General features: G+C 48.8%; 1 protein-coding gene across 1 annotated transcript; it reads left to right on the top strand.

Annotated features, from left to right (window-relative positions):
* The first annotated feature begins 22,307 nt into the window (after positions 1–22,307).
* HES1 (hes family bHLH transcription factor 1) lies at positions 22,308–24,825 on the top strand. Its single transcript, XM_019957857.2, has 4 exons — positions 22,308–22,667; positions 22,808–22,903; positions 23,141–23,228; positions 23,896–24,825. Exons 1-4 carry the CDS (start codon positions 22,560–22,562, stop codon positions 24,444–24,446), a joined length of 843 nt encoding a protein of 280 aa, XP_019813416.2. The 5' UTR covers positions 22,308–22,559; the 3' UTR covers positions 24,447–24,825.
* The last annotated feature ends 2,842 nt before the right edge of the window (positions 24,826–27,667 follow it).

Here is a 27,667-nt window from a genome sequence, read left to right as displayed (position 1 = left end):
ATTAAAACACAATGAGCCCCTCTTCCTTCCCCATTCACATCTACCTTTCTTAAAGCTGAAAAAAAGAGAAGGGGGATAAATTAGGAGTTTGGGATTAACAGATATACATTACTATATACAAAATAAACAACAAGGTCCAACTGTATAGCACAGGGAACTATATTCAGTGTCTTATAATAACCTATAATGAAAACGAATCTGAAAAAGAACATATGTGTGTGTGTGTGTGTGTGTGTATGAATCACTTTGCTGCACACCTGAAACCGACACATTATAAATCAACTATACTTCAATGAAAAAAAGATCCCTCTCCCTTGGCAAGACTGCCCCAGGCTTGATCAGAACCTTAAACGGCTGTCCTTCACCTGTGTTGGAAGCACAGGGACGGTGATTAGAATAGTCTGATGTAAGTGTGGCTTGTGGTGAAAGAGTCACTGAGACAGTGCAAGCTGACACCATGAGAACAGCCGCAGCTATGAGGTCATTCGGCCCAACAGGTAGGCCGTTCTGTTTTCTCAGTCCTGACACTCAGTGCCCTCTCAGTTATTCAATAACCAGAAATGAGGTGGGTCCCACGAATTCCTGAATCTCCTTGGGGATGGAGGGGGAGGAGCTGTGCCTTCTTGATCAAGGCCACCCGAGGAGAGGCCAGAGCTGGAAACCAGGAGGTTGGGTGAACTAAACAAAAGGCAAGAAAGATATTCAGAGGCAAGTGGCATCATTTCTGCAGAAAGATGAATCATTATTCTGCATCATATTTAACCCAGACAGTCATGCCCTGCTCGCAGACGGGAGGGAAAGTGAAACTCAGCCTCAGACTGAACAAATGTACAAACTCTCAGGTCAAAAGAGGTAGTCAAGCCTCGCAAATTTGTTTTTGAAAAGATGAGGGCAGGGGAGTTATTTGAGGGGAGGTTATTTACTTTTGGATTTGTTTATGTTTCTACCCAATATACACCACACACATGACCCAACATACAAAGGTTCTAGATCCTTAAAATGAAATATTTTAATGAGGTACTGTAATTATTAAGTAAGTTCAAACCAAACATTTTCCTATGACCATTTCCTAGAGGCTAAAGGAAAAAGAGGTTGTAGCTGTTTTTTTCAGGCATAACACAAAGGGTGGGGTGGTATGTTAGTGTGCCTGAGCTGCCAAAAAAAAGCACCACAAACCAGGTGGCGGCTGAAACGACAGAAACGTGTCACGAGAGTTTTGGAGGCTAGAAGCTCTGCCATCAAGTGTCAGCAGGGCCATGCTCCCCTCAAAACCTACAGAGGAGAATTCTTTTTTCTTTTAACTTATTTATTTTTAATTAGAGGATAATTGCTTCACAATGCTGTGTTGGTTTCTGCCATACATCAACATGAATCGGCCCTAGGTAGACACGTGTCCGCTCCCTTTTGAACCTCCCTCCCCCTCCCACTCCATCCCATCCCTCTAGGTTGTCAGAGAGAAAAGAAGTTTTGCTTGGCTCTCCGAGCTTCTGGTGTTTGTCAGCATTCCTTATGTTCTTGGCTTGTCAAGGCATCACAGTAGTCTCTGCGTCCATCATCACGTGGCCAGCTTCTTCCTCATGTCTCTGTCTTCTTCTCTTCTTAGAAGGACACCAGTCATTTTGGATTAAAGGCCCACCCTGGTCCCATATGACCTCACTTTCGCTAATGACATCAGCAACAAACCCCTAACAATCCTTATTTCAAAATAAGGTCACATTCTAAGATACTGGGCGTTAGGACTTCAACACATTTTTTACAGGACACAATTTAAACCGTACCACCAACAGCTGTAATCAGCTCAGCTCATAGCAGGAAAACAGAGCCCACAGCATCCATATAGCTCCAGTCCTGGGAAGGCCCTTAGCGACAGATACATGGGTGATTCCTCCCAAAGAGAGGAACAGGCCATTCATCAATCAATCCTTTTAGCAAATATTCTCTAGGCATCTACTAAGTGATCTACATATGCTGGCTGTGGGTGAGAGAAGACGAAGTTCCAGTAATTGATGCTGAATACTAGAAGAGAGACACCGGGTACTATTGTAATCCTTTGTTCCACCATCTCCAGCCTACCCCATTGAACTATGAGCAGCTTAAGGGCCAAGTGCTTTGCCTGCAGTACTGTGCAACAGCTTCCCCATGCCCATAATCCTTAGTGGAACTGGGATGCAATGAGCTTTTGAGCAGAGAAAACCCAGCATCAGTTCAGTTCAGTTCAGTTGCTCAGTGGTGTCAGACTCTTTGCAACCCCATGGCCGGCAGCATGCCAAGCCTCCCTGTCCACCACCAACTCCCGGAGTTTACCCAAACTCATGTCTGTTGAGTTGGTGATGCCATCCAACCATCTCATCCTCTGTCATCCCCTTCTCCTCCTGCCTTCAATCTTTCCCAGCATCAGGGTCTTACCAAATGAATTAGTTCTTTGCATCAGGTGGCCAAAGTATTGGAGTTTCAGCTTCAACATCAGTCCTTCCAATGAACACTCAGGACTGATTTCATTTAGGATGGACTGGTTGGATTTCCTTGCAGTCCAAGGGACTCTCAAGAGTCTTCTCCAAAATCCAGCACACAAGTGGTTATAGGACAGTGTGCTAAAAGTCAGAGGAGGCAAAGTCCAAAAACCTGGGAATCACAGGGGAAGATTCATAAGATTTTCTAGCTTGACAGGATTTTTGAGACCATCTTAGTTGATGGCTTCGAACTTGAACTCAAAAAAAAAAAAAAAAAAAAAAAAAGGAATAATTTCTTTGCAAAAACTGTGTGAGGAAAAATTGCATGTTCACAATGTGTGAACAGGCAAAAGCCAGATCCTTCTGGCAGGTGGACAAGAGGGCTGGGGAGAGCCCCTCTGGCTCAGTGCCATCTACAGGTTCTGACCCTGAGTTCCCTGGGAAGAAATACCTCCCCAGGCATTGTCTGAAAACCATTAGACTACCAGTGGGGAAACAGAGGCCCAGAAAGGCAGCAATGAACATCATGTTCAACAACATGAGTTGATGGCAGGACCAGAACTCAGATCTTTCTCTCACTTCCAAGGTAAAGCTTCCTGCACTACCTCATGCTCTCAGGGTAAAGGGGACAAGAAGAGGGAGTTTCACACCACAGGATCTCCCTTTTCATTCACATAGACTCTCCTTTCCTCTGGCCTCTGCCTGTCCCAACATTGCATTTCCTGGCAGGGACATATCCAGCACCAGCCCCTGGGTATGTGCTGTAATTCTCTTCCCCCAGAGGCAGGGGAAGGGACTCAATGATTTTTTTGGGTCTCTTCCAGACCAGTGATACTGCAGCTCTGATTAGGCCCCCTTTCCCTGTGACCCTGATGGCACTTTCTAAGCTACCTAGGACTTACTTACCCTATCCCTTTATGGAAGAGGAAAATCAAAACTCATGAGACACAAATGGGAAGTTGTTTCTCCTCAAGTTTGCTCTGAATAGTCTTTTTCTGATCCACATAACTGACAGAGAGAATGCAAGTTGGGGAGATGCACAGATTGCTAAAAGGAAAGCCCCCCAAATATGTCCAACTCCATGTGAGACTGTTTAGAAGTCCATGCTCAAGGAATAACACCCAATATCCAGGATTCTTAGCCCAATCAACTCAACCCTGAGAAAAGCTTCCAGAGATGCAGGCTCTCCTTATAAGGTGTCCTGTCTACCTCTGAGGTCAGTTTGACCTCCAGCCACTAAAATGACTCCCCCAAAACTCACTGCAAACTTTGAGGAAGTTGGGTCCAGAGTCACTTTCAGTTCAGTTCAGTTCAGTTGCTCAGTCGTGTCTGACTCTTTGCCACCCCATGAATCGCAGCATGCCAGGCCTCCCTGTCCATCACCAACTCCCGAAGTTCATTCAAACTCATGTCCATCAAGTCAGTGATGCCATCCAGCCATCTCATCCTCTGTCGTCCCCTTCTCCTTCTGCCCCCAATCCCTCCCAGCATCAGAGTCTTTTCCAATGAGTCAACTCTTCACATGAGGTGGCCAAAGTACTGGAGTTTCAGCTTTAGCATCATTCCTTCCAATGAAATCCCAGGGCTGATCTCCTTCAGAATGGACTGGTTGGACCTTCTTGCAGTCCAAGGGACTCTCAAGAGTCATCTCCAACACCACAGTTCAAAAGCATCAATTCTTTGGCGCTCAGCTTTCTTCACAGTCCAACTATCACATCCATACATGACCACTGGAAAAACCATAGCCTTTACTACCAGTCAAAAGAAGGATAGTCATTTGGAGAAATCTGCAGAGAGTAGTGCCTCCAGGAGTAATCATGGGCCTTGATGTGTACATTCACAACCTCTGGGTTCAAGTCCAGGCTTTGCCACTTACTACTGGGGACTTGGGACCAATCTCTTGATTCCTCTTGAACCTGCCTCACCCATGTAAATTGAGGGTTTACTCAACATTTATTCAACAAACACTGAGCATCTACCAGTGCTAGGTAGAGCTGTGGTAAATTTTTCCTCTCTCTGCTTCCTAGGCTGTTGTGAGGAGCAGACCAGCAGGGATCTGAGAGGCTGTCAGTGGTGGGGATACAGGAATACTGTTTCTACCCTAAGACTCCTGTTGAATGGGAGATGTTTATTTCTTCAGCATGTCCTTTACTCCTCCAGAAGTCATTCTCTGATGTCAAAACAATGTGATTAAGTCTCCCATTTTTTCAGATTTTTCATTACATCACCCATTTTGAGGGCAGAGTTGGCACCCAAAAAACCATCATCCATGCAAATTGGCAATCTTAAATTTTCCTTTAAAAATGATGTATGACCAAGACTTAGCCTTATCTCCTTGTATTCTCAGCCGACCCAGGCACACAGTAGATGCTCAATAAATATGTTCAATGAATGAATGAATGAATGGGGAACCTTGCCTCCAAAGAAGAGAATGAGTCAAATTAGAATTAAGAGGAAGGAGCACTATTCTCTGGGTTTATTTTATCCATCTCCTGGTAGTTCAGCATCCCCTCTAATATTTTCCTGATTCCATGAATGACTCCAGTCATGCGTTTCCTCTCTGGTTATGGCATGAAAACCCTTGGGACATGGTGTACTGTCCAGCTGTTAGGCCTGACTTCAGTTTCCTAGTCACACCAGTTACACATGAGGGAGGGGACGATGCGTGTGTCCCCTGCCACCCTCAAGTTAACTGCCAGGGCCAAGTGGAATATTTCCATCCAGCTTTTCTCCCCTTTCTTTTTTCTCTTAAGCTTCTTCTAGTGATAAAAGCTGAAGCAAATTGAAATTGGCAGCTCTGTAGTCTTTCAGCGACAGGAAAAGTACTGAAGATCATGTGAACTACATTTCTAAAAACTTAAAAAAAAAATCTAATCTTGCCTCAATAAAAACGACATCATGTCACTGTAACCGGTCAGGGGAAAGGCTTGAACATTGCTGGCAGCAGCCCAGCAGAGTTCAGGGGTTCTGTTGGCTGCGCTGAATTCCCACGGGAAAGGTAGACAGAGAGGACTGCCTTTCAGGTGAGCCTGGGAGGCCCAAGGAGGAGCAGGGGGATGACAGAGCTCCCCCTGAAACCTCCCTGCAGGCTAGGTATTGCTGTGATGGGGGCAGGCTTCCTCTGCCCCTTTTCCCACCTGGCTGCCTTCCACTGTGCGCTTCCCTCTGGCTGACTACTTGGAGGGAGAGAAAACAGCCAATCTGGGACAGAGCCAAAGAGGGAGACACCAAATGCCCCAATTCCACCCCAGTGTGGAACCTTTGCAAACACCCCTATGTGGTCTAAATCAAAGACAACAATAAAAATAACAGATTGGCTGCAGTGGCAATGGTGGTCACTAGCCCTTCTGCACAGGAACTGCATCAGCCCTGGGAAGCGGAGTGCTGGGGGCTGGTTCTCACAGTGCCTTGGTTTACCTTCAATGGGTAGTTCCTGGCTGCTACCAGCCATTGGTTGTTCTTCAGAGATCCCTGGATTGGTATGTAAGGGATGGGTAAGAGTGACCACCTCTGGGGCAGGATTTGGGGGATGAGGGCCACAGACAGAAAGGTTACTTTCAGGCCCTTTGTACTGCTTGAAATTTTTAACCATATGCATTTTTAAAGTTAAATCAATAGATAATTAAAGAGAAATCCGTTAGAAGCAAATGAACCCTGAGTGATGCTTGCCTGTTCCCTGCTCCCCTCTCCTAACTTCCCAAACAAGACCCCACAGGAGTGCAAAGTGGCCCAACAAGAGGAAATCTGGAACAGATTGGGCAGAAGGAACAAATATATTATTTATATTAAAAGAAAGGAATATACACAGAGTAGAATGCAAAATGTACTTGGATGATTAAGAGGAAACATAATATTTTCATTTGTAGGATATACCATATACCAACAAGCCACCCAACAGGCTGATGAATCATTTGGTGGCAGTTCCCCTGTTTCAGGGATCTAAGGCTGCAGAGGTGTTTGAGAGGTGTCTGTCCCCAAGAGCTGTATTCTGAAGCTGAGTCCAGGTAGTGTCTGGGGACCAAGAAGGGAGGAGGTCAGAACGCAAGGCTGGGGGCAGGGGTGGAGCTGAGCTTTGGAAAATGGGGAGATCTCGATTGACAGCACTGAGTGAGGAGCCTGTGAGCAAGCACTGAATGGGGTAAAGGGAAGTGAGTGATGCAGACAGACAGAAGGAAGGTGGATAGAAGAAGGCTCTGACGAGGGGCCAGCCAGTGCTTCTCAAACTTGCTCCTGAAGCCTCACTTCAAGGCGGAGGGAGACTGTACATTCCCTGGGGGGACCAGGAGGCAGCCAGAGGCTGCCCAACACACAGGAGATCTTTCCCAGCAGCATTAGCTCTACCTTCAAAAATACACCTGAACTCCAATCAACTCTTGGCTGCCATTCTGGTCCAAACCACCTCCATCTCTTACCTGGATGAATATCATAGCTTCCTAAGCATGATCTCCTTGCCTCCATCCTTGCCTACAACCGAGCAGCCAAAGCCATCCCTTAATAACATGAAGGAGATCTTGTGACCTCTTTCCCCAAACCCTTGCTGTGGCTCCCACCTCCCTCAGGCCACAGTCAGGCCACTGAACAGCCCTGGAACCTGCCCCATCCAACCCTGCCACTCTCTGTGTTCCCCCCCACTCCCTCCCCTTCCCACTTGGTTCACTTAGAGCAATCACTCTGCCCTCTGGTTTTCCTACTGCACATAAGCCAGATGTGGTCCTGTCTCAGAGCCTTTACACTTGCTGTTTCCTCTCTTTAGGAAGCTCCACTCCCGGACATTCATAGGCTGCCTCCCTCCTCTGTTCCAAGTCTTCTCTCAAAGGCCTTCACTGACTGTGCCATTTAAACCTGTACCTCCTGGCACGATCGTCTCCCCATCCCTGCTTGATTTCTCTCTCCAGTGCTTGTCACCTTCTAATATTCCATGGAACCCATTTATTCATTTTGCGTGTCTATCTCTCCATCTAAAATGTATGCTCCAAAAGAGTATGGATTTTTTTTTAAATTTCTGCTTTAATACCTTGTAACATCATGCAACTCCGTCTTAAGAACAGTTCCGTTAATAAATACAGAAGAAATGAGAGAAATCAAAATTCAAGACATGGGGGTTGGACGGAGGCTTAAGAGGGAGGGGATATTCGCAGAGTTATGACTGATTCTCAGTGTTGGATTGTATGGCAGAAACCAACACAACATTGTAAAGCAATTATCCTCCAATTAAAATAAAAAGAATTCACTATTAGCATGTGAGCTCCAGTCTATTCAGTCATGTCCAGCTCTTTGTGACGCTATGGACTGTAGCCCACCAGGCCCCTCTGTCTGTGAGATTCTCCAGGCAAGAACACTGGAGTGGGCTGCCATGCCCTCCTCCAGGGGATCTTCCAGACCCAGGGATTGAACCCATATCTCATGTCTCCTGCATTGGCAGGCAGGAAAAATTCTAACTGTACCATGGCCAGTTCTGGTCGAAACCATCTTCACCTCATGATCATGATTATGGTCAACAATGGCAGTGAAATAGAGCAGTGTCACATAGCCCCTGACATGCTGCCCTGGGAAGGGCTCACCAGCCCTATGCAGTTCTCCTCAGTGACAGAGCTCCTCCATATATTCTTGAGAAAACATCAGACAGACACCAGTGAAGGAAATTCTCTGTGGCAACTGACTAGTACTCTTGTGAGTGTCGTGACAGACAAGGCACTGTCACAGAGCGACGGGGACTACATCGACAAGTTCCAGCTCTGCAGGGGTTCGGGCAAGGCTCCTATTTCGGTCTTTCCAGCCCTGCTGGGGCTAAATGTGCTGTGGACTCTGCATGAGATCTTGGAACAGAAAAAAATAGAGTAGAAAAAATGGTGAAATCTGAAACAAATCTATCGTTGATCGCATTGTACCAAGGTTGTTTTTTGATGATCGTTCCATGGCTATATAAGATAAGCATGTCACCAAGGTGGGGTGGGTAACAGAGGGGAAGCTGGGTGAAGGGTCTAAGAGGGAGGGCTGTAGTATATCTGCAGTTTTTCTGTAAGCCTAAAATTCTCTCAAAAATTTTCTAAGGCTCATCAGGGTCAAATCTGGCAGTTACTTTTCACTGAACACTAGGTTTGGACAGAGAAAGAAATGAAAATAAGTCTAGAAGTTATTATTAAAAGTGGAATTGTTGTTCAAAGGATAGCACTGCATGTCATCTTTTGAGTCCTCTTTCCCCACCATGACCCAAGGCCTGTCAGGTGTCTGAATTTCTTAATTCTCCTCCAGCCTTCCAGGCCTCCTTTAATGAAGGCAAATCTCTACCTTCTCCTCTGCCAGGGCCTCCCTTGCACCAGCTACAACCAGAAGAAGGTAGTGTGGGACTCTGGGGAAAGGGAACCTCTACAAACTCATAAAGAGACTCCTTTGCAGACCACTGGCAACAGTGACCAATCAGGTGGGAAGAAAACGAAGGCACACGACATGGAAACAGAGCGGGGCAAGTTGCCTCTGACCTCTCAACCGGTGAAAGGGAAAAAAATCTACAAAATTCAAAAGGCCGGGTTGTGGCCACTCAACACAATCTTTATTCTGTGAGAGAAAGCAGTGGGGCCCACACAGGGTATCAAAGGCTGAGAGCCCACGTTATCTCCAATTTTTACTCAAAGAACTCAGCATATTTAGGTGTTGTTTTTTTTTTTAATCTCCCCCTTTCATTTATTGTCTCAGGGTAAACACTTGTGATTCATAAATGCCTGAGGAGTGATTCAGTATTCTCCTGTTCAAACCAGCAGAGGCCACATCAAACAATAGACCACAAGGTATTATTAATCATTAAATAGGCACATATAAGAACACTCGGGTGAGGGAGCCATTTTTCTTTTCTTTCTTTCTTTTTTTTTAAAGAGCAAACCTTGAGTATGACCTATTCAATAAAAAAAAAGAAAGTGATATTTTTGTTTGTTTATTTGGCCTTTGGTTTGGGGGGAGGGTTGTTTTTTGTTTCCCTAGAAAGAGTCAAATGCAAGGTGAAAAGGGCAAATATTTCAGGTGGGAAAAATGTTCTTTCCTTTGGAGTCTTCCTTCAGCCATCAAACAATGGCCTGAGTTTCAGATTGCAGCATTCATTTTTTTCCACATTCACGTGCTCAAGAAAAAAATGGATGTTCTCAGCCATGGGTGGTCAGTGCAAGAGTCCCCGGCAGCATTGCTATGCGGTAGCTGTAACCTGGATGCAAACTCGCAAGTGGGGAAGCTTGAAGTATACCTGCTCTGTCAAAGAAGAAACCAAGTCATGGCAAACATGCCTCAACAACCATCACAAGGACCCCCGCTCTGACTCTCCAGTTGCCTATATACACTGAAAAGGAAAAAAGCGTGGCAGAGAAGCAGATGGGTTAGATAGCATCACCAACTCGAGGGACATGAATTTGAGCAAACTCCGGGAGATAGTGAAGGACAGGGAAGCCTGGCATGCTGCAGTCCATGGAGTGGCAAAGAGTCAGACATGACTTAGCAACTGAACAACATCAACAAAGCTCTTCTAGATTCAAAACCGGGGCTTCTCCCTGTATGGAAGGTAGATCAATGGCATCACCTTCCAAAGACGGAGAAATGCTAAAACATTAGTGACTTAGAATAACATTCCTTGGAAATTCCCTGGCAGTTCGGTAGTTAGGAACTCCAAGCTTCCACTGCCGGGTGGCACAGGTTCAATTCCAGGTCAGGAACTAAGATCCCACAAGCCACAGTGGTGCTGCTGCTGCTAAGTCACTTCAGTCGTGTCCGACTCTGTGCAACCCCATAGAGAGCAGCCCACCAGGCTCCCCCGTCCCTGGGATTCTCCAGGCAAGAACACTGGAGTGGGCTGCCATTTCCTTCTCCAATGCATGAAAGTGAAAAGTGAAAGTGAAGTCGCTCAGTCGTGTCTGACTCTTAGTGACCCCATGGACTGCAGCCTACCAGGCTCCTCGGCCCATGGGATTTTCCAGGCAAGAGTACTGGAGGGGGTTGCCATTGCCTTCTCTGACAAGCCACACGGCAGGGACCAAAAAAAAATTTCTTCTTAGGAAGCTTCTCTGATAAAAGATACCTAAATAGACAGATGAACAATCTAGGATCTGCCATCATAGACCCAAAGAATTACAATGGCCGCATGTCCCATTTTTTTATGCCAATTGTCCTGACAATAATTGTTAATAGCATTAGCTTTCACTCTCTAAAGTGTTTCAGTTTAGACCATAAATTATACAGTCATCTAGAAGAATCTGCTAGATCAAGAAAGGTCTCAGGTATTCATTTCTCCCACCCATCTTATCTCATGGAAGTGTGACTGGGATCCAGGCAGGGCCTGCCAATGTTTACTCTTTTGGATGGAGTGTCCCTCTACAGCCGTTCCTGGTCCTTCCAGTGGTGGGGGAGGGGGAGTGAGTCATCCATACATCCTGTGTGCCTGGTCCCTGACGGCATTCCTGCCTCCATCCAGAACTCTCCTTGCAACAGGCCTGTGCTGTGTCATGCTTAGTCATTCAGTCATGTCCGACTCTTTGCGACCCCACTGACTGTAGCCCTCCAGGCTCTTCAGTTGATGGGGATTCTCCAGGTAAGAATGCTAGAGTGGCTTGCCATGCACTCCTCCAGGGGATCTTCCTAACCCAGGGATTGAACCCAGGTCTCTCACATTCAGGTGGATTCTTTAGTGTCTAAGCCACCAGGAAAGGCCAAGAATACCGGAGTGAGTAGCCTATCCCTTCTCCAGGGGGTCTTCCCAACCCAGGAATCAAACCAGGGTCTCCTGCATTTCAGGTGATTCTTTACCAGCTGAGCTACCAGGCAAGCCCCTCTCCAGGCCTGAGGCTCTAATTATTCCAGACAAGACTACACCAAGGTTGGCATTTTCCCACAAACAAAGCCACAACCAGAGTGCTCAGGTGGTAGCGACCCTCCTTCCTGGAAAAAAAGGAGCCAGCTAACTTTTTAGGTTTCTCCTGGTCCCACAGCCTGTGATTCATAAGACTGGCTGAAGCTTTTGGTTTGCCAAATACTCATGGACCAATTTATCACAGTAGTTGTTCATCCATTTCTTTGAGAATATTAACATATTCTGAATATTTTTAAGTGAATGAGTGTCTATCTGATATGTCAGATATAAATATATAAATACATGGCATATATATAGCAATATATGGCATATATTTACATATGAATGGTAAAAGCAGCTGAGAATTTATATTTGTGTTTACAATATACCAGGTACCGTTCTTAGCATATTATATATATTAGTCCTCCTAACAATCCTATAAGGTAAGCACTTTGAATTTTTCCCCATTTAACAGGCAAGTAAATTGAGGCATAGAATGGTCATGTCACATAGCTAAAAAGTGAACAAGCTGGAACATGAACCCAGGCAGTTGGGCTCCAGAGTCTTTGCTTTTTAGCCACCCTGCACATACACAGAGATATGCACTCAACATTCCTAACAGAAATAATCACAGTCAAATCTCAGCTGTAAAATATCAAGGAAGGTGCTATTTAAATATAAGAGACCTTGACTTTATAGCCCCCTTTATCAATAACACTCAGCATCATAAAACAACAGGTGTGTTGGGGTACTCTGTAAAAACAGGTGTTTTCATGCTCTGTATTGACACATTTAACCCAGTGTGTCCGGCTGTGATTCCTATATATTCTTGGTTACACAAAATCTTCCATGAGGGGCTGCCATGCATAGGGAGAGTGAGGCAGGAGGATGTGAGCAGTGGTCTGTCCTGGGACAAGGTGTAGGCTCCCACACTCCCCGGTGATGGCCCACCAGACTCACCTTTCCCAGGTATCCTTCTTGTTTTCTTTGCCAGTTTTCCAGCAGGACTAGTGATCTCTCCCATGGCCTTTTCCTTTCCATCTGCTGCCCAGTGATGGAACCTGCCTGCTTACATCTTACTTATTAACCATACGTAGATATGGCAGACTGCGATTACTGTAGAATTGTTTGGGAGCTCAGTATCTCACTCCTTCCCACGTACCTTACCCTGGGAATTGCTTTGTACTTTCGTATTGCCATGTGGTGGTGTGTATTTAATAACCATCAATAAAGATAGGCCTGGGAAAGCACAGCCACAGATTCCTCTCAATCCACCTGATTGCAACAGAGGAGAGCTGTCCACAGGGGTGTCCCTGCTGCCCAGAGGCGCTTACCCGGAGGCACTTGCACTCAGCAACCAAGGAAATTTTAGAAAAATACACTGACCCTCTCAGGGGTCTACTGAATCACCAGTAAAACTTTTTTTTTTTTTACATTGAAGTGTATTCATGCATTTATTCTCCAAGTATTTCAGGGTGCTGACTCTGTGAAAGACATTGTACCAGATGCCATAAGGAGTTTCTTCACTTCTTTATCAGAGAAGCAATGGAAGTGAAGAATGTGGGAAGTAAAGGGGCAACTTTTATAATATAAACCTTGGATGCCACCCCTCTGCACAGATGAATAGCATTTGAATAGCAGGCAGGGATGGAAGTAGCTGTCAAAATAGGTGTGCATACGTAAATACATAAATAAAGCCAAATTTAATTTGAAAAAAAATTAGGTGTGAGGTTCTGCCCTCTACACAGTTGCTATTGTTTAGTCACTAAGTTGTGTCTGATTCTTTTGCAACATTAAGAACTGTAGCCCACCAGGCTCCTCTCTCTGTCCATGGGATTTCCCAGGCAAGAATGAAGTGGGTTGCCATTTCCTTCTCCAGGGGATCTTCCTGACCCAAGGATTGAACCTGAGTCTCCTGCATTGGAAGGCGGGTTCTTTACCAATGAACCACCAGGGAAGCCCCTCCACATAGTAGGTGCTCACTAATAGTCATTGACCTGAATTAAGTTAAACAGGCAATTGGAGATTGGACGGTTTTAACCCCTGGCTGGGTTGTGTGACTACCATCCACACAGGTTCACTCCATACAAAGAAGACAAACTGGGACTCCACCTTCCATCCAGATGGGGTTCTAGACACCGATCCAGGTCTGTCCCAGGTGCCAGGACTTTGAGAGCCAGTGAGGAGGGTGGAAAGGGTTGAACAGTGGCCCTCCTCTGCCAAGACAAGGAGCTCAAATACTGGAACATGAGTACCTGGTCCCTCTGTGATTGTGGGAGCCTAGAGCAAAAATGGCCACAGCTAGATCCGTGGACGAGACCTGCACAGTTTGGCAACATGCTCCAGGAGGCAGCCACACTTGGGGACTTTATCAAGAGACCTCTGTCTGTCAGGTAAAGGGCCTATGGAAGTCCAGTCAGGCAAAAGGAGAGCTCCTCTCCTCTACTTCCCATAATGTCTCCCCTAGAATTGGACTGAGGGGAGCCAGAATGCACTGTGATATGTGCACAGTTGCCTACACGGTCAGAGAGCTGGAGATGAAGCCTGGGTCCTTGGTTCTTTCCCTGGTGCTACGAGAAATTGATGTGCTTGCCTCCCTCTCTGTTCTGAATCAGCTGCCACCTACTCTCCAGGACCACCACCCTCAGACTGGCTACAGAGTAGGATGCCATCTTGGTACTGCCCCCATTCCCTGTCATCACCCCAAACAATTCCATCACTTTTCACAGTCTGTGGGCACTTATGTTACACCTATAGCAATACAAACAGCATAGAACAAATAACTAGTGAGGAAAAGCAATGTAGGTTCCAGAGTTCTATAAGGGCCCTCAGTCACAGACCCAGTCTCTTGAGATGTTCCGGGAAGTTTCTTAGACGATTTCGGATGTTGAAATAGCCAGCACAGCCTCAGTCCAGTAAAAACTATGATCATCAACTATCCATGTCCTTTCTGGAACTTGTTCAGTCACCTTCTGGCTAAGTGGACTCCTTCCCCTCACCTCATCCCCCCATGGCTTCCCGCCACAAGAAAATACCCTTGCTCCTTGCCTTCCAGATTACTGCTCTGCTCTACCAAGTTGACAGTTATTGCCCTTCTTCCCTCTGTTCCAGTTTCTGGACATCTTATTCTTGCTAGTGACTGACAAAGGAAAGTCTCTTCTCTCCTGGGCTCTAAGTTCCCTGCCCTGTTTCTTCAGAGGCACTATTTTCCAGGAAGCTTGTCTATTCTATAACCTTTGCCTCCAACAGGCCATGGTCTCCTGAACTAATCACTTGAATCCTCTCTCTGTCTCCCTCCATGGGCCTTCCATCAAGACCTTCTATGAGGACAAAATGCTGTAATGAAGTAGAAAGTGCTCTGTCCACTGTCGAGTACTACAAGGCAGGACAAGTGAGGAACTCTTTGGAAGAGACCAGAAGTTTCCAACCCCCAAGTGTTAGAAGGTTTGTTCCCCAAGGCTGATATCTAAAAGGAAAGTATATAAATACCATCTGTGTGTGTGTGTGTGTGTGTGTGTTCATCAGTTCATCAGTCGTGTCCGACTCTTTGTGACCCCATGGACTATAATCTGCCAGACTCCTCTGTCCATGGAATTTTCCAGGCAAGAAGATGAGTGACTTGCCATTTCTTCCTCCAGGGGATCTTCCCAACTCAGGGATCGAACCTGAGTCTCTGGCATCCTCTGCATTGGCAGGAGGGTTCTTTACCACTAGTGCCACCTGGGAAACCCTCACCAGCTCTCTACCACTTGGGAAAAATTCATTTTTTTTCTCACCTCTCCATCTGCTATTCTGTGTAGCCCCTGCGCAACTGACTTTCTGTCTCCTGAAACTTAGAAATCAAGATCCCTTCTTTTCTGGAGCTCACAGGGTGGTGAGCAAATTCAAGAGGGAATCACGGTGCAGCAAGCCTGGCATTTAACAGTGCTGTGTGCTGGGCATAGTCTGTTCTATGGCCGCACACCAGCAGGTAGCTCTGGTCCTCAACCAGAAAATTCATCTCTGGTGGTAATGTTAGTCACTTGCTGTAGATGATGTTTCAAAACTTTCTTACAGATATAGCAGGGCAGGTTTCTGGACTGGTGAGCAGGAAACTTGAGCCTAATTCTGGCTTTCTCTTCCCTTTCTGGGGAGGCTGTTAAACCTTAGTCCAGTCACTTCTTCCAATTTTCCCATGCATTCAATCAGTGGACCCATTCAGCCACCTCTTGGTCCTCTTCCTCTGTCTCCCTCAACCCTCTCTGTAAGCTGAGGAAAATAAGCAAGGATAATAATGACAGTGACTTTGATTTAAAATATGCCTTATACATTCATCTAGCCCTAAGTTTTATCCAAATGATTCTCCTGGCTAGCTGAATTGTTTTTGTTTTTTTGAGGAATTTGATCTGATGTCAAAATTTGAACAGCATGAGCAAGCCAAACAAATGCATGTCCCAGGCGTAAAAGGGCTAAGACTTCATCCCACCTTCCTGAACCTTCCAGAGGCCCCCAGGGGCATCAGGCCCTGGGTAGTTCTGAGCCTTTCACACACAAGTGTGCAAGTCAACATCTATAACATCCCTCGGGAATGCCCACCTTCATCCCTGGGCTTGAAGGCTTGCCTCACCGCAGCCCTGCTCAGAGGGTAAAAGGTTAGCTGAGAGCGCATTTAGAGCCTGCCTGCCATGACTGCTGTGGGAGGCCAGGCCAAATGTGGGAGCTAAGCTGTTCCCAGTGCCCAGCCCCCACCCTTTGGGAAAGGCTTTCCTGGCAACCCTCCTCTTTCAGGGCCCATTAGAAAAGCGCACATTCCCTTGGTCCCGCTGGCTGTAGTCAAGTTTTCCAAGGTGGGGTCGGGGGTGGGGGTGGCATAAAGTATTACATTATAAGCAAATGCTGAAAGCTTCTATTTTTCCATCTTCACCCCTAGTTTGCAGTTCAAGGTCCTAGCTTGGCCAGAAACCAACTAGGCAGTTTTGTTCAGGAGCAGCAACTTATTTTTATCAAAGATGGAATGTAGAGTTGCGGTTGTTTCAAACGCCACTGCATGGCAACCAGGACCCTCACTGCAAGCATTCCTGAATCCTCTTCTATGGGTAGACACTTGGCTTTCTTGCCTATCCCTTTCCCCATCCAAATGCTGAGTGCAGAGCATCAAGTGCCTGGAAATTCAAAGTATCTTTATCACAGCGTCTATTTTAAATTCAAGTTCTGATGCTGATCACAACTCTATAAACCCCACCATCAATTTCCCAATGCCCACCTCACTGTGGTATGCTGGAAAGGGCTCTGAGCTGGCTTCTGGCCCCCACTCTGGCCCTGTGTTGCTTGAGCTAGGGTCTGGCCCTCTCTGGGCCTTCAGAGTACCCACTTACAGGTAGGCATAGATTGCCTCGATCAGCTTCCTCAACCTTTCTGGGCCACAAAAAACTTTGAGATTTTGCTAAAAGCTATGGACACTCTCCTTGGGGAAAAAAAAAATGAGGCATTTGTTCATTGATTCAAAAAGTATTTATTAAACTTCTGCATGGAAAGAATTCCATTTCAGGGCTTTCACAGGCTCCCTGGGGGTTCATCCATGAACCTTAAGGTCAGAAATCCCTGTGGTGAGCTCTGCTGCCATGAGCGCATATGGACTCTTATCTGGAAGTACCATAATAATGATTCTAGTAAAGGATCGCAAAACCACCAGTCAGGCAGATGCCAGAAGACAGAGGCAGCCAGGCAGTCATTACACTATGCAGGTGATGCCTGGCTTCCCTCCCCTTCTCAGTGCCCCCACCTAACACGCTCGCGGGCAAACACGCGTGCACACCAAGCCAGGAATGTGCTGTTTCTGGGCACTTGGACTGCAGAGAGCTGGCTGCAGCCCTACAGAGACAAACATCTCTTCTATCCTGGTCTTTATTTTTCTCACGGTCTCTGAAAGGGCTGCGATCAGGTGATAGGTGTGGGACTGCTCCCTATACAGGTGCGGAGCAGGTATGGAGGGGAGGGGAAAATCCGCCTAGTGTGTACTTACTCAAAGCTCTTTCAATAGCCTTCCCAGGATAGCCCTTGGCAGGGCAGCTACCACGTCCCTGGCAGGCTGCAGGGAATCTGAGTGTGAGAAAGTCAGTCAAGCGGAGGAAAAGAGTGGGGAAAAAAAGCTTCAAGTCCTCAGGCAAAATACCTTTTTTCTTCTTCTCTCACTCTTTCTCCTTTCTTTAGCTTTAAACAAAACCCACAGACCTTTATGATACCCAGGGACAAAGGGGAGTCTCACTAGAGATGTGGTTATTTGTTTTATGGTTTAAAGCAAACAGGTGATGCAATAAGATGGAGAAAAATCACCCTTCATGGGGCAGAAAGGGAGGAGACAAACACAGCAGCCCCTGATTGTGATGCCCCTGGGCATGATACAGTGGGCAAGATTCCTGGTGTCTTGCTTGTCTCAAAGGGGGATCAAAGAAGTGACATCCTCTGATGAACAAGTTTCAATTTTCTCTGTGCTTTGGAGCGGGGAGGAGACAAGGAAGATGGAAAAATGAAGACTTTTTCTAAGAAGAGCTTTCCAAACCGAAAAGGTTCTTCTTGAGTGTAGGAACTTGATTCCCCATTTGAGAAGGTGTAGAGAGTCTCCCGTTGGTACTATTTTCACTGCCCAGGATAAAGATGCTGAAAAACAGTTTCTGAGCCCATTTGCAAGGAGACTTTCTTCTTGAATGACTGGGATGAGGGCTAGGATGTCACAGGTTTGTTTGTTTGTTTATCTGGCCTAGAAACAAATTCATGGCAAAATTTTGACCAACTATCTGAAAATATGTGTGTGTGTTTAAACTATTTGCTCATTCTACCAGTGTAAGCACTCCTAAAGTGGCAATAAACGGGTTGTTGATTAACTATTTGACCAGTGAGGCTTTTTTAGGCACTGCAGTGAGACCATAACTTGACTATGTTCAACATTCTCCATGCACCTTCAGGGTGCCAAATTCCAAGGAGAGGACAGAAATGGGAGAGAAAAAAAGGTTCTTAGGCTGGAAGGGACAGTGGGTGGTATACCCAGTTAGTTAATTAGGGCCCAAGAGCAGACAGCATTCAATGTCATAGAAAAGTTTAATAGAGGAAGTCACTGGCTCTCATAGATCTGGAGGGAAGCCAGAAAGGGTTAACAAGCTTCCCAAGGAAGATTTTCTTTCCTTGCAAGAATCTGGGTCAGAGTATTTATGCAGTTTTTAAAAAGTCAGATGCTGAGCAGAAGCATTTTAAGAAGCTTGAAAAGTTTGCATAGCAGAAAGCCAGGTAACTTCACAGGCTCATCACCTTTCACCAAGAAGATGTCAAACACACAGGGAAACTCCACTTTTTCAAAAGCAACAGACAGTTTTCTGTCATCACCACTTTTCCATCTGCTTAAAATAAGAAAGAAAAGCCCTACCCCACTGGCCCAGGTTGCAGGTCAACAAAAGAGGCATTGTTCATCATTTCTTCAGAATGTGGTGGGACACAGCCCACTCTGCAGTGTGTTAAGAACACACACAGACACAAACACAATTCCCAGAGAGGAACCCAAGGGGCGAGAGTAAGTAAACTCAGCCTGCAATGAGGTACAGATTTGGCTGCAGATTTGAGGGCTATTCTGGAAGATGAAAATGAGGCTTGAAAGGTAAATAAGGTCCCAGTCACAATGATTCCTGCGTTAGATTCCAGGTTGTGGGGGAACACTGCAGTAAAGGGTAGCAGGTTTCTGTAAAACTTGGATCACTGGACAATGTGCAGTCAACGCCCAGGTGCTTCCGGGTGTCAGTCTACACCTGTTACCTAGGAACCTCCTTTACTGCCTTGAACCTCCTAACTGGGCCCTCTGCCTTCAAACTTTGCAAATCACTCTCCATTCTTTTGCCAGAACCATCTTCCTAAAGGAGAACTCTGATGTCTCTTTTCTGCTCAAGAGCATTTCACAGCTCTCCATTGTGTAAAGGTAAGTCTTTAGCAAGATGTTTAAGGGACTCAAGCCTCCTCCTCCAGTGGCTTCTCACACTCTTGCCTGTCACACAGCCTGGGCTCCAGACCATGTTCCTTGAGTAAAGACCTCAAGTTTCAAAGTCTAGGCTGTTGATGCCATAGGTACCGTCATCCTTTCCAGCCCCATGACTCACCACATCTCCAACGCCCCAATCCTACCCATTTTTTAATATACAAAGCATAGGCCACCTCCTCCAGGAAGTTTTTCAGGATACCCCAATTTATGAGTCAATCAATTATCCTAAACCTTCACAGCATTTTACTTTTATCTAGACACATAACTGTCTCTCTTGAACCTAGGATCTACCAAAGAAATATACGGGAAAACAGGCAGATGTCAGCTGCACATAAAGGTACAGTATCTCTCTGCCCTAGGCTTCCTGTGGACAAAACCTATTAATATTATATTCATCCCTGTCCCTCTCCCCCATATAGACCACCAGTAGTGTTGCCCATACAGACGTGGTTCAGCGTTTCTTTTAGGTTCTCCTGATCTTTTGGGCCATCACCCAAGCTCTAAGAGAAAAGAATAGTAATAGAGGAATGCTTCCACCATCAATCAGAAAATCAGTCTGTCTGCCTCCAGAGTTGACCATCAGTTCCTTGGAGGCTGCCACTGTATCTCTCGTGGTAATCCCAGGGTTTAACACTGTGTCTGGCACAGAGCATGCGTCCTGTAATGAAAGAAAGAGAGGGGCTTGCCCAAGGTCACCCAGAGCCAGGAACCGCTGAATCTCATCCGGGACCAGATCTGGTGAAATCATTTACAACATTATCTCAGTGGGGAGCTCAGAGGAAGGAAGGAATGAAGTGACTGAGAAATGTGTGCCAGGCCTCCGGCGGCCTCTAAGCCTGGAGGACTGGGAGGGGGTGGGGTGGGGTGAGGGCCGACATCAAACAAGACGCGCTCGGCTCCTGGGCTGCCCCGAGCCGCCCGAGCAGCTCCCCGAGCTCCCGGGCGGCGGGAAGGGAGGAAGGGGTGGGGGCGCGGGGGCTGGCGACCCGGGCAGGCGGGTGAGCGGGAGGGAGGCGGCGGGGGCGACGGCGGCCGGCCGGGGCAGTGCGCGTCGCCCGCCTTGCGCGGCAAATCCCCCAGGGAGGCCGCCGCCAGAGCCCTGGCGCTCCCGGCCCGGCGCCCGCCACGTGGCACCCGGCGGCGGCGGCGGCGGCGGCTCCTCCCGGCGCGCGGCCCGGCCAGCCGGCAGCACGCAGCCGCCCGCGCCGCCCGCCTCCTCCCGGCCGCCCGCCGGCGGCCTCCCGGGTGCAGCGAGGGGGAGCTGCCCGGCCTCCCTGGACTCGGAGAGAAGGCGGGCGGCGCGAAGCCGCTTTAACCGCAGCCGCCGAGCGGAGGCAGGAGGCTGACCCGGCCGCTTCCTAAGTGCGGTCAGGCATCTCGTGACCACGGCGGGCGCCGGGGGCCCCGCGGGGGGAGGGAGGGCCAGGGCAGAGAGCAAACAAGAAGGCCCCCACCCCTCCCCCGGGCTGTTGCTAGTGAGGCTTTCAGCGGAGTTAAAACCTCAAGCCCGAAATCAGGGGTGGAGGGGGGTTGGAATAATTCCCCACTCTCCACCCCAGGGCGTGCGCTCCCCGCCCGGAAGGGCTGACCTTGGCCCGGGGGTAGTTGAGGTGGTGGGGGGGGCGGTTGGTCAGCGCCTGGGCTAGGCTCCCAGCCCGCCGCCCCCTCGGATTCCAGGCCCGGCGGGGGCCGGAGGAGGTGGGGGGGGGGGGCCCGGACACACACACACATACACACACACACACCCCACACGCAGCGCGCGCCAATGAGCCCAGGCCAGGCGCAGGGGGCGGGGTTTTCCCAGGCTCGAGCACAGCAGCTGCTATTTACCTTCTTGGCTTCTCCTGGGGACCAGGAACCAGCCCCCGCGCTCCGCCGCCCGCCGCCGCCCCCCGCCTCCCTGCCCCCGGGGCGCGCGCACACACACTCACACACACACGCACACACACACATCCTCCCGGCCCGGCCGCAGTCGCGGCGGCAATAAAACATCCTGGCACGTGCTCCGGCTCCAGGCGCGCCCTCGCCGGCCGGCTGATGTCAAACTGCAGCTCGGCTGGTGTAGCTCTTAAAGGGCCCGCGCGCGCCGGGTGCCGAGGCTGCCCTGGCCGCCCGCGGGGCGGGAAGGAGGGAGAGGCTGCCGCTCGGCAGGCCGCCTCGGCGCGCTGCAGAATCGAGAGGCGGCGGGTGGAAAGGGAAAGGGTGGCAAGGACGTGCGTGCGTCCTTGAGGCATTGCCATCAAAGCCCCCCTTGTTAATCTTTCATCTGAAACTCCATTTCCTTTCTGCTCAGTTGGAAATTATTCTGATTGTTTCCTGGGGAAATGCGGGGTCCAAGGCCCCCAACTTCAGAGGAGAAATGAGGGACGGACCGGGGGAGGGGTGCGGGGATCGAAAACCACCTTGCTCTGAAAAATCTGCAAATGTAAGATGGAGGCACATTTTTCCTTTTCTGCATGCAAAAGGAAAATTTTTTGTCCTTTTTTGCACGGTCAACTTTCACCCCCCTCCACCCCGAACGTGCGGAATCTGAGAGGGAAATCACTTAGGTCTTTTCGTAACTCACACCCTGACTTACACACATTCCCCCGTTCTAACCACTGCATTTATAACCTTTAACCCCTGTCCTTCTAAACCTTTTAAAATATATATATTTTTCAAATGAACTTATTAGTGGCAAAGCAGCTCTGTTACATATGAAAGGAAATAAAGAGCAAAGGCCGAAGCCCCAAGAGAAATAAACTAGACTAGAGCAAACCCTATGCGGAAAAATCCTTTCTAAAGCAAAGGCCAGCAGGGAGAGTAGCAAAGGGTTAAAATCCTTTTGATTGACGTTGTAGCCTCTGGTGCCCCGGGCTCAGGCGCGCGCCATTGGCCGCCAGGCCTTGTGCCTGGCGGCCAATGGGGGGGCGCGGTCCACGAGCGGTGCCGCGTGTCTCCTCCTCCCATTGGCTGAAAGTTACTGTGGGAAAGAAAGTTTGGGAAGTTTCACACGAGCCGTTCGCGTGCAGTCCCAGATATATATAGAGGCCGCCAGGGCCTGGGGATCACACAGGATCCGGAGCTGGTGCTGATAACAGCGGAATCCCCCGTCTACCTCTCTCCTTGGTCCTGGAATTGCGCTACCGATCACCAAGTAGCCATAAGATATTATAATAAACCCTCAGCACTTGCTCAGTAGTTTTGAGAAAGTATAAAGTAAAAGGGACATAAGCAAGACAATTTTTTTGTGTGTGAAGAACTCCAAAAATAAAATTCTCTAGGGATTAAAAAAAAGAAAAAGAAAATGCCAGCTGATATAATGGAGAAAAACTCCTCGTCCCCGGTGGCTGCTACTCCAGCCAGTGTCAACACGACACCGGATAAACCAAAGACAGCATCTGAGCACAGAAAGGTAAGGGCAGTACCTGTATTTCCCTGCACCCCCAAGAAATTAAGTCGGGGTTGGGGGCTCCTTTCTCCCTTAAAATCGCGGGGAGAAATGGCAGGTCCCATGGGAACTCAAGCGCTCTTTTTTAAAATTTTTCTTTACAGTCATCAAAGCCTATCATGGAGAAAAGACGAAGAGCAAGAATAAATGAAAGTCTGAGCCAGCTAAAAACACTGATTTTGGATGCTCTTAAAAAAGATGTAAGTGGGTAATTCTGCTTTTTTCTCTCTCTCTCTCTCCCAGGTATTAAGAATGAAATCCCCTTGCCTGCGGGGTCTTCCCTGCCTGCACTGCATTCTCAGAGGCGGGAGAGCTGGGCCCCTCTAGCCGAGGTCTAGGGCTGTCGCCGCCGTGGCCGGGGGGAGGGACGGACCCCCACCATTCCGAGGCCTCTGGCGAGGCTCTCACTTTCGTCCTTTGCCTCCTCTTCTGTGCAGAGTTCGCGGCATTCCAAGCTGGAGAAGGCGGACATTCTGGAAATGACAGTGAAACACCTCCGGAACCTGCAGCGGGCACAGATGACGGGTGAGAGCGGCTCGCCGCGTCCCCCTCTGCGGGCGTCCCTCTCGTCCCGCGGTGATTTCTTCCAGACTTCCGCTCGTGGTTGTGAGAGGCATTCAGCTACATTTTACTGCCTTGGCTCACTCTTGCGTTCCCACGGTCTGGGGCTTATTTATAGCCACAACTCCAAGTTGTTACTGTTCCGGAAAGGGAGGGAGAGAGGTTGTAGTGGCGAGGGCGGCGGACGGCGGGCGGCTTGGCAGTGGGGGAAGCAGATGGGAGGTGAAAAGATTTAGAACCGTGGTAGTTTTTAAGCTGCGTGGAGCCTGGGGTCATGTAGTTTAGCACGCCCTCCTCGCCCGCTACATAAGGGGATATAAGGCTCGGATGGTGCAGAAGAGGGGGAAGGGGCACTATCCAAGGTCACATCGCTCGGGGGTGGGGAGGAGGCAAATTTTAGGCTGCAGATCGGGTTAAATGAAGCGACAGGGAATGAAGAGGGAGCGTCTCGGGGTCGGTCGCCAAGCTAGTGTGGAGAGGTGGATGGTTTTTCTAAACCCAGCCTGCTACCCAGAGGCAGTTCCGCGGGCGGGTGGTCAGGGAGGCGCGCCGCGGGGACCTCCCAGGGCGGAGGCGGTGGCTTCGGGGCCAGGGCTGTTCGGTGACCCATCCGTCTCCTTCTGGCCCGCAGCCGCGCTAAGCACAGACCCGAGCGTGCTGGGGAAGTACCGCGCCGGCTTCAGCGAGTGCATGAACGAGGTGACCCGCTTCCTGTCCACGTGTGAGGGCGTTAACACCGAGGTGCGCACCCGACTCCTCGGCCACCTGGCCAACTGTATGACCCAGATCAACGCCATGACCTATCCAGGGCAGCCGCACCCCGCCTTGCAGGCGCCACCGCCGCCCCCGCCAGGACCTGGCGGCCCGCAGCACGCGCCGTTCGCGCCGCCGCCGCCGCTCGTGCCGATCCCCGGGGGTGCGGCGCCCCCTCCCGGCGGCGCGCCCTGCAAGCTGGGCAGCCCTGCTGGAGAGGCGGCTAAGGTGTTTGGCGGCTTCCAGGTGGTGCCGGCTCCGGACGGCCAGTTTGCCTTCCTCATCCCCAATGGGGCCTTCGCTCACAGCGGCCCAGTCATCCCAGTCTACACCAGCAACAGCGGGACCTCGGTGGGCCCCAACGCAGTGTCACCTTCCAGCGGCCCCTCTCTCACGGCAGACTCCATGTGGAGACCGTGGCGGAACTGAGGGGCTCAGGCCACCGCTCTCCCTAAATTCCCCAAACCATCTCTCTTCCCTCGCGACGATAAACAGGAACTTGGACCATGAGAGAGAAGGGAGGACTTTTGAGATTAAGTGGTTACTTTTTTTTTTTTTAATTTCTAAAGTTACTTTTTTGTAGAGAGCTGTATTAAGTGACTGACCATGCACTATATTTGTATATATTTTATATGTTCATATTGGATTGCGCCTTTGTATGATAAAAGTTCAGATGACATTTCGTTTTTTACACGAGATTTCTTTTTTATGTGATGCCAAAGATGTTTGAAAATGCTCTTAAAATATCTTCCTTTTGGGAAGTTTATTTGAGAAAATATAATAAAAGTAAAAAGAGTGAAGGCTCTTATGTCTTAGAATTGATTATTTCAGAATATGTAAAAATGAAGGTCTTGGCAGAATTTGAATTACACATAATCTGAGAATTCAGGAATTGGCTCCTTTTGTTATTAAAAGAACATTTAAAAAACCCATCAAGGGTTTTACCATGGCTCCTTGAGCTAAATTCCATTTAATTTGTGAGAACCCATCTGTTATGGCTTCCTTGGCCAATTTGTGGTCAGTCTCTTAAAAGATTTCAAAAACCTTTTTAGTTGCAGGTGGGTTAAAGTCATTCAGTCCTGGTTCTCATACTGGCTCCTGAGGAAGATGGAAGGGGGCTGAATTCATGAAGTTAATCAACCCAGTACTAGGTCCCCACTGCACATTTAAGGGTGGCTCCTGCAGCACTAGTGCCCTAGGGTATCTCACCAGCATCCAAGTAAAAACAGTCTTCATAGCTGCAGCTCCAGCCTTCAAGTGTTGGAGTCTTTCTCTAATTAGTCAATCCTTGCAGCTAGACATTTTCTGTACCAGCACCTAAAAGTTTGAAATGCCTCTCTGCACCCTCTTCAAGCAAGCTGAGAAGGTCAACAGATTCCTTCTGCCAAGGAACAGCTAGTTAGACTCCCAAGTGGAGCCCCAGTCCAGATGATTAACACCGGACATATGTTTTTGATAAGTTTCTGTGCTTGGCTCTAATAGAGAAAGCATGTGGAGGCCGTCCTGGCAAGCACACAGGCCATCTTCCCCTTTTAATACAAACAGCAAGCGACCCCTTTGCTTGGTCATGCCCCATTTCCAGGCAAGATGTGGGCTCCAGATAGAAGCAAAAGGGTTGTCTCGGGTTTCAGCTCACATAACCCTCCTTAACAAGTCCTAACTCAAAGCGGACAGCTTTAAACTGTGCCAGGATCTGCAGGGAATTTCTTCCAAATCCCATCACAAAGGCTTGTCAGATTTTGTCAGATTTGGCCAGGTGTTTGACTGCATCCAGGTGTTGGGGAAATGAAAACCACGAGCCCTGCGAGACCAGACACATCAGCCGCGCTGTGGGTCTGGCGGGCGCGCCCTCCTCCCGCACCGCCGGCCAGTCCTCCTCCCGGCCCGGCCCCTCCCGCTAGCCTGCTCTCACAGCCCCCACCCGCCTTTCTCTTAGAAGGGCTTCTGGGAGGAGAAGGATGAGGCGGGAGAGATCAATCTTTGAAGCTTTCCTAACAAAGATAAAGCCAACGATTTTCTGTCTTATTTCAAAAGCTTTACCTCTCCCCTGCCTGGCTGGCCTTTCCCACAGGCCAGTGTGGAGAGCGGCTCTATCACTGGAATGATCTAGCAGACAGCAGTCAGTTTTCTACTCAAATACCTTCCATCCAGCTTCAGATCTAGAGTGAAAGGTTTAAAAAATATTTTAAAGATTTTGGCTCCTACTTGCCTCATTTTGCCTCTGTGAAAGGTGCTCAACATACCTTCCCACCAAAGAAATAGACATACACACACACCCTTCTTTATCATATCATTTTTCTGCCATTTCTCTCCTGTTTAAACACAGACATAATAACAATTGTTCTTTTAAGACACAAGTGAAGCTCAAATGCTTCACTTGGTAAATCTGTCCTCTGGCTCCACCGGAAGTGTCCTGGTAGAAATAAGAGAGACAACAGGATCTCATTTTTATAAAAATACATTTATATTCTTAAAAATTGACACACACACACAGTGCAATCATTAAATCAACTCAAAACTCAATCTCTTCATCTTCCCTGTGCTGAAGGGGAACAACTGAAAAAAGGGGATTTTTATTAATATTAAAAGTACACAGATATTGAGGGGAGTGATAATGTTAAAAGACGTAAACATTTGTTCGTTTGAAAATTGTAGTTTGAAAGTGGTCTTTTTTCCCCCCGAAATTTGGGTTTAAACTAATAGATGAGGCATTTCCGTACAAAACGAAAAGAAAAGGGGGACCCTGGCCCCAGTGGGGATTTTCAGGCTCTTATGCCGGTTCTGCCGTCAACCTCACTGTATCTCTTTGGGTGAGTCATTTCCCTTCTCCGGGACATTTCCAAGTCCGTGAAAAGAGTCTATTTACTTCCAAGACCCTGTACTCTCCTGCACCCAGGCTCTTTCTGCATTAATTAGCTGGGGGAGAGGAGAAGCTTGAGTTTAGCCCACATCAGGATCCTTCGGGCCAGAACTAATTACACAATCTTGAGTCGCACCCAGCAGCCCCTCTCCTCCGCCCCGGGGCGGTGCCGGTGGCTCCCGATAAGGCGCGGCTCCAATCTCCGTGTCCGGATGCGGGCTGCCGGCCTTGCCGCCGCTTGCATTAGCCTCTCAATGGAGACCCTCCCGGGCTCGGGCCCCCCGCCGTGCCCGGCAGCATCCGGAGCTGGAAAGGCGCTGAACTGGAAGCGGGGCGGGGGGTGGTTGGCTCTCCTAGGTCTAGAGTCGGGATCCTTCTCTAAGTAGCGAGTTGCCGCGACTGGGAGGAGTGCCCCCTCCGCGCGCCCCATTCCATCCCACGTGTTGCTGGAGTGGGGACCTAGGGGTTAAGCTGGACCCCCTCATCGTCACCGCCGTCCCGGGAAACCTGTCATTAAAGTCAATTAACTTTTCCCACACCCCTTGGCCGGTAACAACCCGCTGCTAGCTTCCTCCCCGGCTCCTAAGTGCAACCAGATGGGCGGCCAAGCTGCCCCCGCCGCGCGGCCGCCGGGGCCGCCGGGGGTTCCAGGGAGGCCGCCGCGGCTCGCGGCCCGGGCGGGGAGCAGGCCGGGGCGGCCACGCCGGGCCAGCCCCGGCGGCCCTGCGGCCAAGGTGGTTTGCTTAGCAGGCCCGGCTGCTTTCTGGCAGGAAATGAATAGCTCCCAGAT

This window comes from Bos indicus, chromosome 1, assembly GCF_029378745.1.
Source record: "Bos indicus isolate NIAB-ARS_2022 breed Sahiwal x Tharparkar chromosome 1, NIAB-ARS_B.indTharparkar_mat_pri_1.0, whole genome shotgun sequence".
NCBI classification, from domain to species: Eukaryota; Metazoa; Chordata; class Mammalia; order Artiodactyla; family Bovidae; genus Bos; species Bos indicus.
Note: the sequence above shows the minus strand (reverse complement) of the source record. Positions and strands in the feature narration are given on the sequence as shown.